General features: G+C 46.5%; 1 protein-coding gene across 1 annotated transcript in view; it reads left to right on the top strand.

Moving 5' to 3' along the window:
• DOCK5 (dedicator of cytokinesis 5) overlaps positions 1–16,673 on the top strand; it is a 100,737-nt gene that overhangs the window by 17,569 nt on the left and 66,495 nt on the right. The window contains exon 3 of the mRNA XM_066593519.1: positions 9,001–9,041. Within this exon, the coding sequence (XP_066449616.1) occupies positions 9,001–9,041 (41 nt within the window). The remainder of the gene's footprint in view (positions 1–9,000; positions 9,042–16,673) is intronic.

The following is a 16,673-nucleotide window of genomic DNA, read 5'->3' as shown; positions in this document are numbered from 1 at the left end:
AAGTGGGTAGGCTCTCAGCTTTTACACAAGCAAACTACCAGCCACAAAATCCCTCAAACAAGCGATTTTAAGTGATAGTTGTCCCGTGTAAACGCGGGTCCCGAGAGGGTAATATGCAAGAAATTGCTCATTAGTCACTTAACTTCAGTTCACTGAAACAAAATGACTAGTCAGCGACTTCTCGCTCAGTGTAGAAAAAGAAAATCTATGGCAGCAAAGAAGTAATGCAGAAGAAATCTCAGAAAAACCTTTATTCCTCCATAACAAAATGCTACGTTTCAACCAAAAGATTAGTCTTTATCAACTCTGCTGAGGGAACTAAGGTTCGGGTTCCTTTTCTGTGGCTCCTGCATTGATTTGAAGTCCCACCCGTGCTGGGTGCACTAAAGTGCTGTTGGTTGATCTCTTTATTTTTGCTTCTCGCTCAGAGTAAACAGGCAGTCGTTCATCTTTGCACTGCCTGTTCACAGTGAATGGAGATGAGCAGCCAGAAGTGATCTCCAGTGCGCTCCGCACCCATTCAGTGAATGACTGTCACTCCTGTATGAAAGCACATAAACAACAGTCGTCCCTTGCAAAAGGACCCCAAGTAAGGTGCCAGTACCAAATGGATATAAAGGAGATGTTTAATTACATATGTGGAGGGAGTGAAACAGGTTGCAGGTGCGGAATATCACGCCAGTCATGGAGAGGCTTTATACCAGTTGAGCAAACAAAGCTTTATTGAATATCTGATAAAGAATAATATGGCAATGACCTACAATAGTAGTATTTGGATACAATTCAAACTGTTCCTTGGGACAATTGGCAGATTTCCCTCTGGCATTCACCTTGCATTAGCTGGGTAGCGCCACTCCAGAAATCTGAGTCTTTCTCTCTGTTCTCCAGCAGCACTGGGGCAGCTCACTCCTCACAAGGCTCTCTGCGAAAACTGCTGAGTCACCACCACAGCCCGACAACAGGACCCGCCTTTTATACCTAGCCCATCAGCCAATTAGTGGGCAGTTCCCTCCCTCTTAACTCACAGCAGTAAAGTTGCAGTAACAAAGTAATGTATATAAAAATATGCATGGGTATTTAACCCCTTACAGGAGAGGAAGGTCCAAGTCCCTCTCATCTCTTGTGGTATGATGTAGCTTTAAAATATGTATCTGTAAGGGTTAGTTGATCGCTATAAACTGTGAGATGTGACAATTCGGCCAATGTGAGAATTTTTGTGACATTTTACACTTGGCATGACCACCGAATACTGATAATTAGCTGACACTGGGGACACAAATAGAATTACAACTGTGCAACAAATGTCAATCCACGAAGTGTGAGCTGTAGTGAGAGGTGTTGCTGGAGATGTGTCCCAGGAAGCCTTATTCAGAGGCTTAGACAATTGAGTGAGGTAGAGTGTTTAGGATATTGCCCCACAGAACTGAGGAACCCTGCAGCTGAGATGAAGAGAGAGATAGACTTTGAGGGTTGTTCTAAATATTTTGGTGTTGCAGAGCAGCTATGGTGAGAAAGTCTGCAGAGAGAGAGCAGAGACTGCCAGGGCTTGTGCAAGCAGGCCTCATAATAGTGGACAGAGAAAGAAGATATCAACTGGGGAACATTTGGACAGCACCGTCTCCTCTGGAAAACCCTGAACCGTAAGTGAGGTGGACCTCTATAGCAATCATGGGTGTGCACACGGATAGGGACTGCAGTAGTTAAACAGGCCTGTTATTTATAGAAACATTGTGGCAACTAACACTTAAAGGAACATTGCTAACAAGTCATGGATGGAGGCCAAACGTGTACATCATTAGGAGCCCTAAAGGGCAAAATTGCTGGGTATAGTTATAGCATAATAATAACAGGGAAGTGTTAACCCTTCCAGATGATCTATATATTGTAACCTGTGAACTACAGAGTTGTGCTAAAGAGCTCATCCCTGCAAAGTATTGTTAGTACTGTTTTATAGGGCCATTGTTCTCAGAATAGGTATTATTCATTTACCCTTATTGCTCATCTGCTCTCATTCCAGCATCGTTACCATTTCTGTATTCTGAAGTAAACCGTGTATATGTTTGTAATCCCATTGACTCCATTGTATCCTAAAATCTGCGTGGTGTGCTACACCCCATGACATAGTGCTAGGCAGGTGATAGGAAAGGAAGACAAAACACACCTCAGCGTATTTGGGGGAAGACAAGAGAATTTCTCCTTCATCAGGAGAGGGGGTGAAGGGGGTATTAATAAAGCAACCAAATGTCACTTACATACAATGTGTAATACAAGGTCGTTTCCTATTCGTACTGCTCGTCCTTTGTCTCTCTCGTGCCTGGGAGTCAGCCCACCAGAAATGAGGAGCAGTTAGATGATGCACTCCAACCCTTAACCCTTTCCAATCCAATTTGTATCCTGGTTTTCCTAGGGGGCTTACTCTTTTTCTGCCATTATACAACGGCGCTGTATGCTGGCTAAAGCCAGTACTGCATGAGGTAACACGTTGGATAGACTCCGACAGCAGAGAGGCTGGCAATATACAGTAAGAGAACCCCGACGGACGTCTTCCAACATCGGAGCTGTACAGCCTTACATCATAATGTCTTCAGGGGTCAGACAGTGGATTGGAAAGGGTTAAACTGCCTTGCCCAACTTGAGATTGGCGAAGGTAGATTTGGTAACCAATATCCTTTTATTTTTTTTTAACAATGCTGCGACTAATCCCTTTAAATCCATCCTGATTTTAGTCTCTACACTAAATTTGGCAGTGCGGCTGGGCTAGTGGCACTGAGGAAGTAAGTAGCACCAGGTGGGGTACCCCGCTTTGTCTTGGCTCTTGGGCGCTCCCCTTCTTCTGTCTACAGCTCGGCTCTGATTACATCTCTTGAGTAGATTTCATTTACCGTAGATGTTTCTGTAGTGCTGGTGGTGGAACTAGATTGGTACAACTGTCAGACTTATGTACGTTCGTGCCAAGAAGGAAGCAAACTTTGATCCAAAACAAATACCAGGGGACGCATCGGGGAATTTACTCTTGAGATTATGAAGTACTCTCGGTGAATGTTGCTAACAGACCGAGGAATTAAAACAAGAAAAACGGGACCCTACATGTCGAAGGAGCTTCTCCCATGCACATCCTCTTAACGGCGTGTTGATTTTAGGTCCCGATGGTGCTCTCATTACAGTCCCAACAGTACTTGGTTCTCCACAGTGAATCAAACCATGGTCAACAAGGGAGGAGGAGACTTGGAATCGGGACTAAAGATGGTCGTCAAAATGACCTAAGCGAGTGACAGAGTAACTAAGAGACGGTCCCTAAAAGGATCAGAGGAAAAATACGATCATTTGAGTAGACCCAAGGCCTGTTTTTGCTAAGCACCATAGACCTTAGACTATCACCAGATCCACCAATTATCTGATGTGTGAGAAACCTAAAGGGACATTTCGTGTTGTCAATACAGTCCTATGTGAGGCAGAAGGAGCTGAGCACGCTAATATATATTTTAATAGGGAAAGATTCAGTATAACTTGTATTCTAGACTTTAAACCCATTTTTTTCTGTGCTTAGAAGTCCAATAGGTGGTCCTATCAATGACTGACAACCTTCCCTGTACTGCACTGTACACTGAATATTTTCACACACAACTTTATATTGATCTGCTCAACTCCTCCTACTCTAATTGGATACTAGTAGATTGGATAGCATTTCCATAGTGATGGATTCCCTTTTAAGATATATAGAAATTTAAAGGGGTTTATACGCCAGGAATATACCGCTGCTGCAACGGGTCTGCAGCGCTGGATCGTAGCAGCAGAGGATGGGTAGGTAAATGCTCTTTTTCATTGAGTCCAGCTTCTGGATCAATTCAGGATTCACTAAATCATCCCAGACAGCTATCTGTCCAACCTCTATTTGAAGACATCCATTGAAGGAGAAATCACCGCCTCCTGTGGTAACCTGTTCCACTCATTGATCCCCCTCACTGTCTAATATCTAATCTGTGTCTCCTCCCTTTCAGTTTCTTTCTATTGCCTCTAGTCTTTCCTTGTGCAGATGAGAATAGGGCTGATCCCTCTGCACTGTGACGGCCCTTCAGATATTTGTAGACGGCAATTAAGTCTCCTCTCAGCCTTCTTTTTTGCAAGCTAAACATTCCCAGATCCTTTAACTGTTCCTCATAGGACATGATTTGCTGACCGCTTACCATCCTGGTAACTATTCTCTGAACTTACTCCAGTTTGTAGATGTGCTTACTAAATTGAGGTGCCCAGGACTGGGCACAGTATTCCAGATGAGGTCTGACTAAGGAAGAGTAGAGGGGAATAATGACCTCACGTGATCTAGACTCTATGCTTCTCTTAATACATCCCAGAATTGTGTTTGCCTTTTTGGCTGCTGCATCACATTGTTGACGCATGTTCAGTCTGTAATCTATTAGTATACCCAAGTCTTTTTCACATGTGCTGCTGTTTAGCCCAATTCCTCCCATTCTGCATGTGCTTGTTTTAAGATTTTCTTGCCTAGATGTAGGACTTTGCATTTCTCCTTGTTACATACCATTCTGTTAGTCGCTGCCCACTGTTCAAGCTTGTCTAGATCTTTTTGAATACTCTCTCTCTCTTCCCTAGTGTTAGCTATCCCTCCTAGCTTTGTGTCATCTGCCAATTTGATCAGTTTCTCATTAATTCCCTTCTCTAGGTCATTTATAAAAATGTTGAATAACACTAGGCCTAGGACAGAGCCTTGTGGTACCCCACTTGATACATTCTTCCACTTGGATGTGCAGCCAGTTATGACCACCCTTTGAGTTGTGAATCCACCTAACAGTTGCCTCGTCAATCCCATAACATCAGGAACGTAGAGTACGTAATCAGGTGTTGCCTAGCAACCACAACACTTGTATGGGTTATTAATAATGGACTTTGAACGACTTCCTAATGAATAGTTGAAATGGGAGACTAAGTTTCCCTTTAAGGAAGGAGGGGCATATATAAAGGGTCTGAGTTACGGAAGATACTATATCTATCACTTAATTACAGCTAATTGATTTTAAACCCTAGAAATTCATTATATTAATGGGCCTGTCTGTGCAGAGATATAAATTGGCGTGCTGCAATTATTTTGGCAGCAAGCACCTTGGAACTGGCATCAGCGCACCCAATTTCATGATTACATTGCAAAAGCTGGGTCACAAAATCGCAATCACAAATCATTTTATATACAGTTAGTTTTGCTCTACTGAAAATTCAGATATGTAAGTTAACCCCCATTTCATTCCCTTATCGCACTTTATCAGGAGTCCCGGAAGCTGAGATATGTAGTGTTGTGTGCGGGGTCATTAGACTGGAGAGCTGTTTTAGCTGTTTTGGCCTAATGCATGCAAGGCAATCAATTTTGTTTCCTTGACTAATAAAATAGCAGCTCTGCTTGGACAGAACACAATGACCTCTGTTTTTGACTCCTTGACCCTTCATAGCTGATATTGGATTAGAAAGGGGAAATCACCGGGGACTGCAGTGTTGGCTTCAGGCTGGTAGAGATGCCCCATGCACCTTCAACAACTGTCGACCGGATGATCGCTCCTCCATACACACAAACATTTGGCTTAGCTTAGTGTTTGTGTGTACGGAAGAGGGGTGAGCGGTGCTCTGCTCCCCTATTACAAAGTACAGTGGTTCCAGACACTGTGAGTAAGCCCCACCAACTAGTGGTGCGGCCGCGAGGGGGACAGTAAGAAGGAGAGAGACTGTCGGGAGCTTCCAGAGCCAGGGGAGGATCAGCTGTGCACTGGAGAATGGGCACTGGTGGTAGAGTAAAAGTAAGCCACTGCTGCGGTAAGAGGCTCTGCTTCCTGGATGATGTGGAGATCAGCCTGTCAATAGAGTGTAGGGCTAAGCTCCGCTCCCATGTGATGTGATGGCTTGCATGCCAAACTTGGAGGGCCAGCTTAGCCTTCTATGATATGCAGGCACTGCTAGTGCCATCTAGTGCATGGCGCAACTGAAAAAGAAAAAAGGATATTGCAGCGGGCATTCATGAGGGTAGCATAGGCGTCAGGTGTTGCTGCATTTCCTGTAAGGAGCTTGCCGCCTTCTGCCTTAAAATACTAAGAGCAGCGCCAGACGTGGTAGCAACAGTTTGTCATTCTGGGGACAGTCAGGGGCTAAGTGACTGGAGAACCCAACGTAAGATGGTCACAGATGACGGTGTCCACTATCAAAGGGCCCTGATGACCCGGGGGATAAAGATGATGGTAGCAAGCCAAGTGTAAGGAGAGGGAGACTCGCTTCCCACACTTGAAGCAGATGATATTGCCATGGGCCTGGAGCAAGCTGCTGGACATGTGAGACCGGTCTCCGACATGTTAGTGTGCGCACACTAGAGGGACAATGATGGACAGAGGGAATACCTGTCTGAAGGGACTCTAGTTATATGGGAATGGCAGGGGCGTAACTATAGAGGGTGCAGGGGATGCGGTTGCACCCGGGCCCAGGAACCTTAGGGGGCCCATAAGGCCTCTCCTCTCCATATAGGGAACCCAGTACTATGAATAAAGCATTATAGTTGGGGGGCCCTGTTACAGGTTTTGCATTGGGGCCCAGAAGCTTCAAGTTATGCCTCTGTGCAGCATGGTTTAGGTATGGGTACGGGTACAGATACAGATAGAGGGGGGGGGGGCCCAGCTCACTTTTTGCATCAGGGCCCCTGAGCCTTTAGTTACGCCCCTGGGGAATGGTGATGTAATATTTATGGTTGCTCTTTACCGGAGTTGGTAACAATGCTGTATGTAAGCTATGTTGTGACTGGGTGATAAGGCACATTGTAGGGTCATTGTGCACCAACCATTATTAAAGCCACAAGTTTGTTTAGTAAAGTTTATTTTGGTTTGAAAAGAAAAAATACTGTCTTCATCTGTCAGCTGAGGCGCCATCACTAATCCTGGCAGGTGCCTCACCTGTGACCTGTTACATGTTCAGGGAGGTAAGTCACTGCCATTCAGTTCTGGCATTGGTTTTTCTCCCTGGAAACAAAAGGATCGGTTGACAAAAATGTAACATCTCCGTCCTCTTCTACCTTGACATCATCTATAAGGGGAAAGTTGAGCCGCCCTCATACACATCAGAGAGTCATCCAGTCCTGCGGGGGATTCGAATGACTAAACACTAATGTGTATGGGGGCCTTAAAGTGATAGCTCCAGGTTGGATAATTTGTGAATGGCTGGTTGCAACAATTTGTGACTCTTACTTTGACTCCTTTGAGTTCATTGGCGGTCATAGTGGTACACCGCAATCTTTGGTCGCACAGCCAAAGTTGCCATGAAGCCCAAGCCTCATGCAACTAGGGAGTAGTATGTGATAGTAGAACACTCTGCTGCTTGTAAGACTGTGAGCAGGTGAGAGGCGCCGGATACAACATAGTCCAGCCATGACCATAATAGATGTCGGATTGTGCCGTCTCTATGATGTGCATTGATTCTTGTGACCTTCAGTGTCAGTGGAGAAATCTCTCATCTCCACCCACCCACCCTCACTGAGCAGAATGCGGTCATTGTATACAGGGGACTCGTAGGAAATAACCCCTTGTGTGCTGAATGGCATTTATGAAGAACTGTTGAGCATTTCTGTAGTGACGCGGTGAGCGGTTATTTCAGGACATTTAGTGTGAACCCACTTACAACTGTATAAAGTACAATTACTGTAATCTGGGGTGTATAGGCACTGTTAAATGCTGGATTATGGGACTAGCAGACCTGTAAACAGGAGTTTGCACAAGGATAGAGAACCTTAAAGGATTAACCTTTTTTGCAATCATTTGTATTACTTCAATACATAGAAGATTGTAAATAATGTGTTCCTTAAAGTATAACTAAACTTTTTAAAAACTTCTCATATATCATAGTGACATGTTAGGAGTTTTGATTGGTAGGGCCTGAGTGCTGTGCCCGCTCGGCTGTCATCGTGAGTGGTGCACGTACTCTATAGACTTTCTATGGAGCCGGTACACTGCTCCAACCAGTGACGGAAACAGCCAAATGGACACACCGCTCAGATGAACTCTACTGCTCATTCGATAGGGGTCTTGGCACCCCCACCGAACAAAACTTCTGACAGATCACTGTCTCACATGACAGAAGTTTTTGAAAAGTTTTTAGTTACTCTTTGTGTTTGTACAACTCTTATGCATCCCTAGACACGGACATGCCAAAAGTCCCAGGATAGCAGTCTATAAATTGACTATGAAGTGGTCTTACGTCAGGGAATGCCTTGGGAATGCCAACATTTGTCTAAGTTGTGAGGTGTTATCTAGTGAGGTTGAACGCTGGCCAGTGTGCTCATGGCAAAGCAATGTTAATTATTAGAATTCAAACGAGATGTGATAGTGGGTGCCAGACGGATGGGATAGTCCATTTCCGAAGTTGTGCGGCCATTTAATGTTCCTCGATCTATAGTATCATGTGTGTACAAGGAATATGTCATAGAAGGCAAAACCAGCCACAGTGGACAGCATAGTGACTTCAACGGGTGGTTAGTCATCATGACTGGCAGCGTCTGACTAGAATTGTTCATTTGAACAGACAGGCAACTCTGGCAGCAATCACCTCCACATTGGTGCAGGAGACCCCACACATATATATCCTGCAGCTCAGCGCAGTGTTCTTTAGCTTCCATGTGATACTGGAGCAGAAGACACACCAGAGACCTCTGTTGACCCCACAGCACCAGACATTGCACCTCACCTGGGCTCGTAAGACTTCTAACTGGACCACAGAGAACTGGCAATACGTGTTGTGGTCTGTTGAGTCATGTTACCAATTGTTTCCGGCTCATAGTAAGGTTCGTGTGTGGCGCGGACCCCATGAAGCAATGGACCCTAGTTGTCAGCAAGGCACTGTGCAGGCTGGTGGTGTTTCCATACTGGAGCGGGGTGTTCTCATGGCTTGGGTTGGGTCCATTCATCCACCTAGGTATGCAATGGCTACTACTTTTCAGTAACCTTCTGTTTTTGGACCTCTTCACAGGTTGGTACAGAGGATTTACATGGAAGAACAAATCAAAGAAGGTGAGTAACCTGCAGAGCAGTGGAAATCATATGGCAATCTGATGGATTTGCAGCCCTACTGGTTATTATTGATTATTTTCGATGGTTTTAGTAAGAAATTCCAATAATAGCGTTATATCAGGGGATCGCCATGTGTGCAGTTCTCGAATGTATTCCTGTAAGTTCACTAAACTAATCTTATCTGCATGAAACAGTCATCAGTTCTCTGACCAGCAGATAACATACTCTTATCTATGGATGTGAGAGATATGGTAGATACCCTGTGATCACGAGGAGATGATGATGCTTGTACTGTACGTGCATTAAAGCGACCAACAACCCGGAGACAAACTAGTCCTCCTTCATCTTCTCGTCTTCTCCACCCTGGGGTGATGATATTAAAGTAATCCAGTAATTAGCCACGTTTTTCACTAAAGGTTTTATGATTTACATTATGCCACATGCTGATATACAGATCCTAGCAGATGTAGCAAAGGTGTTAAAGGATCACAGGCCAGCATTGGGGGTAGTGATCCATCTTGGTTGAGGCCCCAGCTTACGAATCCATTCACATACACTATCCTACTAAAAGTAATTGGACACCTCAGCAAGAATCAAAAGTAGTATTTATTTCCATATATGTTAATACGTAGTGGGGCTCCTTTTGGCCCTTGTGATGTTGGACACTCTGTGGCATACTTTCTACTAATGTTTGATGCACTTCAGCTGGAATGTCAGGGTGACCTCCATGTTCATCGTTCTTGTCATCACAACCAACAGACTCAGACCATGCCACGTAAAACATTCCCATACCATAATGGTGCAAGGGTGTTGTCATTGGACAGTTGAGCAATGGAAGAACGTTGTATGGAGTCATGAATCACACTACTCCATCTTCACGTCAGATGGAGGTACCTGGGTGTGGAGGATGCCTAGGGAATGCCTTCTGCCTGAGTCAGTTGTTGTGGAGGTTCCATAATGGTCCGGAGATGTTTTACGTGGCATGGTCTCGGTCTGTTAGTTGTAGGGAAGAGAACCATGAACATGGAGGTGTACCTGGACATTGTAGATGATAATGTGGTAATGCTCTGAGAATGGTCGGCCATACTTCAAACAAGATAACGCGCCTTGTCACAAATCCAACACTGTTGGTTTGAGGATATGGATGTTCAACGACTGGACTAGCTGCACAGAGTACCGACCTGAACCCTACTGAACATCTTTGGGATAAACTGGAATATCTGCTCAGGAAACATGAGCAGCATCCATCTCGCCAAATGTTTGCAGGATGAATGGAGGGAAATAGCAGCTGAAGTGTATTAGATGTTAGTAGGAAGTATACCACGAAGAGTATCCAATGTCATTAAGGCTAAAGGAGCCACATTAAGTGCAGCAACCGAGACACGAGGCACACCACTGAGGAGATGACGGGGGTAGTTGTTAGGGATGTCACGGTGGCAATACACGAAACTCCTCCCCGGAGTGACGCACACAACCTCGGCCAAGGCACCACTAGGCCTCTTCAAGGCAACGCTATGACAGAGGTTACCTGAATAAATGATGTAGTGGACTTGTATAAAGATGTCACAGGTGACTCCACAATTCCTTACTCCGCAGGATGTCCGACAGGAAAAGTAAGAAAGTCCACACACAGATATTTGATAACTTCAGTCACTGGGAATGGTCAGAGACTGGAACTTTAGGGCTAATGCCCACAGACGAATTTCTACTGCGTTTCCCGCGGCGGAAATACGCACGTGAATTCCGCAGCTATTAGGTTCTATTGAACCTAATAGCTTTCTGCCTGCCAATGCTCACTTGCAGAATTCCGCCAAGGCAAATAAATCGTGGCATCTTCTATTTGCCACAGATTTACGCTGCAGGAGATCTCCATTAATATAGCACATTAATGGAGACCGCGGAAATCCGCCATCACTCGCAGGCAATATCGCATTTTTAAATGTGGTACTTCTCTCTCTCCTAGGATAGGGATCCTGGAACTAGGTCATCAAGGTACCTCTCTTCTTCTTCCATTCTTCACCACATGAGGGTTGAAGGTACCCCCATGCGGCCAGCACTCTCCCTCCACACACTACAGTTTAAGCAATGGAACTCCACAACTACACCTTACACTCCTATTTATACCTTGCATACTCAGGTGACAGAACAATTGGTTACAATTTCCAGACATATCCCAAACATTCACAGACATTAACCTCTTACATGCTGCAGCTGTGCAATACACATCACTAAAGACAACACAATCTGCACAGAGCAGCCACATAAAAGACATGACATGTATGACAATTATGGAGGGGCCAGAAATAAAGACTTTGGGACACTACATAAGTATTACCATATGGAAATATATACTAGTTCTAATTCTAAATTGGGTGTCCAGTTACTTTTAATAAGCTAGTGAACCAGCTTGGATTGTCTGAGTGTGCTAGATACCCACATCAGAAGCCAGGGACCCCTTCTAGCGATGGTCCTACAGCCAGTGCTCGCATGGTCAGTCTACCACTGCCAGAGTTTTTTTTTCCCAGTGCCAATGCATTTATTTTTACTGTAGAGCCCCCATATTACAGAGGACCCCCAGTCTGTGGTTACTAGTTCTGTGTTATTTCTGACAAAACTGCAGAATACATGAGTGCTGGAAGAAGCCTGGGAGGTCAGGAGTCTGCAGACTGTGGATGAGCGGTTAGTGGTCAGCAGTGTGAGCGGCAGCCGGGAGGTCTGTTGTTACACGGTCTGTAATTTACACTCAGTAATTATATCTTAAAAGAGATACTGCCACACACGCACTGCATATATAACATGCATAAAATTAACCCTTCAATTACCTCTTAAAAAATGATCCAATAGGTATAGAACACATCGCCCAGACCTTTTGCAGAATATTGGTTAACAGTGTCAGTTCCTATTACAGTCTGTATTGAGATCCACCACAAATTAATTACTTAGTGAGAAAAGGTGAAAACTCCCGGTTTTTCCCTTTTGCAGTTTTATAGGGATGTTGTAATAATAAATGAAGTTGCTAAATCCCATGTTTCTGCCTTCCTGGGTACAGGCCTCATTAATGCCCATGCAGTCCTGCGTCCTGTATTGTAGGTTTTTTAGTAAGAGTTCAGTGTAGAGTGTGTAGACTTTGTCATTTCCACCGTATGGATACTTACACAGACATGCAGTCAATATTTGAGGAGGTAATAACAAAATGTTACTCCATTTCTGATATTCTCCTGCTACGGGCGGCCTGAACAAATTTTACACTGGTCTAGAAGACTACTACAAAACCTAGGTTCAGCAACAACACACTTTTAGGGGGGTCCACACAATCTACAGTAGGTGAGAAGTGGTTAATGCACATTAAAACAAGTCTCATTTCCTCAGTAAAGACAGTGAGGGGCATCAATTCCCAAGAAAAAGTAGGCCCCCTAATTCCCTACTGGTGCCATTAGTACCCCCTATTTTCTTACTAATGCCTATAGAGCCACCTACGATTTCAGTAGTGACTGTAAGGCCACATACAACCATGACAGTAACTTTAGGTCCATCTACGACCTCACTAGTTGCTGTAGGTCCCTCTATGACCAGACTAGCTGCTGTAGGATCCCACCTAGGACCTCGCTAGTTGCTATAAGACCCCACCTAGGACCTTGCTAGTTGCTGTAGGACCCCTGACCTAGGACCTCGCTAGTTGCTGTAGGATCCCACCTAGGACCTCGCTAGTTGCTGTAGGATCCCATCTAGGACCTCGCTAGTTGCTGTAGGACCCTTGACCTAGGACCTCGCTAGTTGCTGTAGGACCCCCTACTGTGGTTGCCAAACCGTCGACCGAGCCATTGCAGGTGGGACCACAGGGTGGTTAAGATGGTTGTTATGGGTGGCTCTGTGTTCTCTCCCCGGCAATGGCGGAAATGTGGCCAACTCAGTCACACACAATTTAAAATAGTACAGACAAATGATAAACGACGATAATAAGTGCCAAACGGTGTTGTCACGTGACGCCAGTACTTCTGTTCCAACAAATGAATGCTCGTCATACAATAAGACAGTCCACAAACCAAAAAGTTAGTTTTCAAACCGGAGGTACATGGTTCCTCTTTACTCACTGAATTCTACTTTGATTCTTTCAGGAACAACACAAGTTAACAGTCTTAGACACAAGACTTCTGACAAACTTCTACTTCCATTCAGTTACTCACACACAGTCTTTTAGGAGGCACTTTTCCTTTCCGTAATCTATATGTCCTCAGTCATCTGAGGTTCGATTCCCGGGGAATCCCCTCCTCCCACGGTGGGGCAACAAACAACTCTTGCAGCCTTTCCTTGCATCTAGCTGCTCCTTACGACTCGTCATAGGAGGGATTGCTACTCTGTGCTTCAGTTCCCGAAGGGAAACCCCCCCCCCCCCGGCAAATGAGATCTGCCTACGCAGAGCCATGGGCCTAAGCAAAAGCGAGCTTCAGCCTCCCGCTGACACATCGTCCTCCACCGATGACCTCTCTGCACACTCTCCTTCTCTCTCTCTCTGACTCTGCCTACTTCTGCTACCTTCCCACAATCCAACACATAATGAACAAGTTAAATTAGACAGGACTACCACAACAAAGCTCGTTAGTACTACACAGACCACAAACTAACACAGATACACACAGACACATAAGAGACAGCTTACACATAACGGACATACAACTACCCTAAAGACATCCCAACTCTGGGCCACTACCCCACCTAGGACCTGGCTAGTTGCTGTAGGACCCCACCTCTGACCTGGCCAGTTGCTGTAGGACCCCACCTCTGACCTGGCCAGTTGCTGTAGGACCCCACCTCTGACCTGGCCAGTTGCTGTAGGACCCCACCTCTGACCTGGCTAGTTGCTGTAGGACCCCACCTCTGACCTGGCTAGTTGCTGTAGGACCCCACCTCTGACCTGGCTAGTTGCTGTAGGACCCCACCTCTGACCTGGCTAGTTGCTGTAGGACCCCACCTCTGACCTGGCTAGTTGCTGTAGGACCCCACCTCTGACCTGGCTAGTTGCTGTAGGACCCCACCTCTGACCTGGCTAGTTGCTGTAGGACCCCACCTCTGACCTGGCTAGTTGCTGTAGGACCCCACCTCTGACCTGGCTAGTTGCTGTAGGACCCCACCTCTGACCTGGCTAGTTGCTGTAGGACCCCACCTCTGACCTGGCTAGTTGCTGTAGGACCCCACCTCTGACCTGGCTAGTTGCTGTAGGACCCCACCTCTGACCTGGCTAGTTGCTGTAGGACCCCACCTCTGACCTGGCTAGTTGCTGTAGGACCCCACCTCTGACCTGGCTAGTTGCTGTAGGACCCCACCTCTGACCTGGCTAGTTGCTGTAGGACCCCACCTCTGACCTGGCTAGTTGCTGTAGGACCCCACCTCTGACCTGGCTAGTTGCTGTAGGACCCCACCTCTGACCTGGCTAGTTGCTGTAGGACCCCACCTCTGACCTGGCTAGTTGCTGTAGGACCCCACCTCTGACCTGGCTAATTGCTGTACGACCTCAACTACGACTTGGTTGGTTGCTGTAGGACCTCACCTACGACCTGGCTGGTTGCTGTAGGACCTCACCTACCACCTGGCTGGTTGCTGTAGGACCTCACCTACCACCTGGCTGGTTGCTGTAGGACCTCACCTACCACCTGGCTGGTTGCAGTAGGACCTCACCTACCACCTGGCTGGTTGCAGTAGGACCTCACCTACCACCTGGCTGGTTGCTGTAGGACCTCACCTACCACCTGGCTGGTTGCTGTAGGACCTCACCTACCACCTGGCTGGTTGCTGTAGGACCTCACCTACCACCTGGCTGGTTGCTGTAGGACCTCACCTACCACCTGGCTGGTTGCTGTAGGACCTCACCTACCACCTGGCTAGTTGCTGTAAGGCATCACCTACCACCTGGCTAGTTGCTGTAAGGCATCACCTACAACCTGGCTAGTTGCTGTAGGGCATCACCTACAACCTGGCTAGTTGCTGTAGGGCATCACCTACAACCTGGCTAGTTGCTGTAGGGCATCACCTACAACCTGGCTAGTTGCTGTAGGGCATCACCTACAACCTGGCTAGTTGCTGTAGGGCATCACCTACAACCTGGCTAGTTGCTGTAGGGCATCACCTACAACCTGGCTAGTTGCAGTAGGGCATCACCTACAACCTGGCTAGTTGCTGTAGGGCATCACCTACAACCTGGCTAGTTGCTGTAGGGCATCACCTACAACCTAGCTAGTTGCTGTAGGGCATCACCTACAACCTGGCTAGTTGCTGTAGGGCATCACCTACAACCTGGCTAGTTGCTGTAGGGCATCACCTACGACCTGGCTAGTTGCTGTAGGGCCTCACCTACGACCTGGCTAGTTGCTGTAGGGCCTCACCTACGACCTGGCTAGTTGCTGTAGGGCCTCACCTACGACCTGGCTAGTTGCTGTAGGGCCTCACCTACGACCTGGCTAGTTGCTGTAGGGCCTCACCTACGACCTGGCTAGTTGCTGTAGGGCCTCACCTACGACCTGGCTAGTTGCTGTAGGGCCTCACCTACGACCTGGCTAGTTGCTGTAGGGCCTCACCTACGACCTGGCTAGTTGCTGTAGGGCCTCACCTACGACCTGGCTAGTTGCTGTAGGGCCTCACCTACGACCTGGCTAGTTGCTGTAGGACCTCACCTACCACCTGGCTAGTTGCTGTAGGACCTCACCTACCACCTGGCTAGTTGCTGTAGGACCTCACCTACCACCTGGCTAATTGCTGTAGGACCTCACCTACCACCTGGCTAGTTGCTGAGGTAAGGGAAGAACTCTGGATGATGACTGTCCTACAGTCCTCATTACCTGTATGGTACCACTTCTGGAAGGGGAAGGGCAAACTCTCCACAGACACTCACTTTTAGAAATACCTCTGCATGGTGGTCTTGACTTTCCTCTACTTTTTTTTTTCTTCTCCTTCCTTTCCTTTCCCACATGAGGGTTGAAGGTACCCCCATGTGACTGGCACTCTCTCAGGAACCCAGAAAAACAGAAGAACTTTCCCACTCTCAGACACTCATACTTATAGTCTCTATCATACCACATGACAGGACATGAATTGATACTTTTGCAGACCTATCACAGCCACATGCAGACATTAACCTCTCACATGCTGCAGCTGTGCAATACAGATAACAGGAGACTAGACACTTTGCACAGTACATCTACAGCAAAGACATGACCTGTATGACATTTATAAAGGGGCCAGGAATAGACGCTCTGGGCCACTACAGCTGGAAGATACATACTGTCACTTCCTATATGTAGCTTCCAGCATTGACCACTGCTGACGGAGACCCTCTTAGGGGGAGTACCAACCCAGCGATGTGACATCTACTAAGAGACACGGAGCTTCATGCTTTCTGAGACGGCATTTAACTCCATACACCGGGCACTGAATGTCATGAAATTCATATAGGGTAGGGAGGGACAAAACCTGGTTTTGTCCAAGTCCAGTGGTATGTGCAAATCAGAGGGCATCTGCCACAGTGGGCATCATTATAAAGTACCCTGTCATTACCAACATGAATATAGAAATGATACATGAAGCTGATTTCTACGTCTGCTCCACAAGTAACTCTGATGATTCATCGGGTAATTGCATGTT

The sequence above is a fragment of the Eleutherodactylus coqui genome, chromosome 2 (genome assembly GCF_035609145.1).
Source record: "Eleutherodactylus coqui strain aEleCoq1 chromosome 2, aEleCoq1.hap1, whole genome shotgun sequence".
Lineage (NCBI taxonomy): Eukaryota > Metazoa > Chordata > Amphibia > Anura > Eleutherodactylidae > Eleutherodactylus > Eleutherodactylus coqui.
This window is presented reverse-complemented; position numbering and strand designations above follow the sequence as displayed.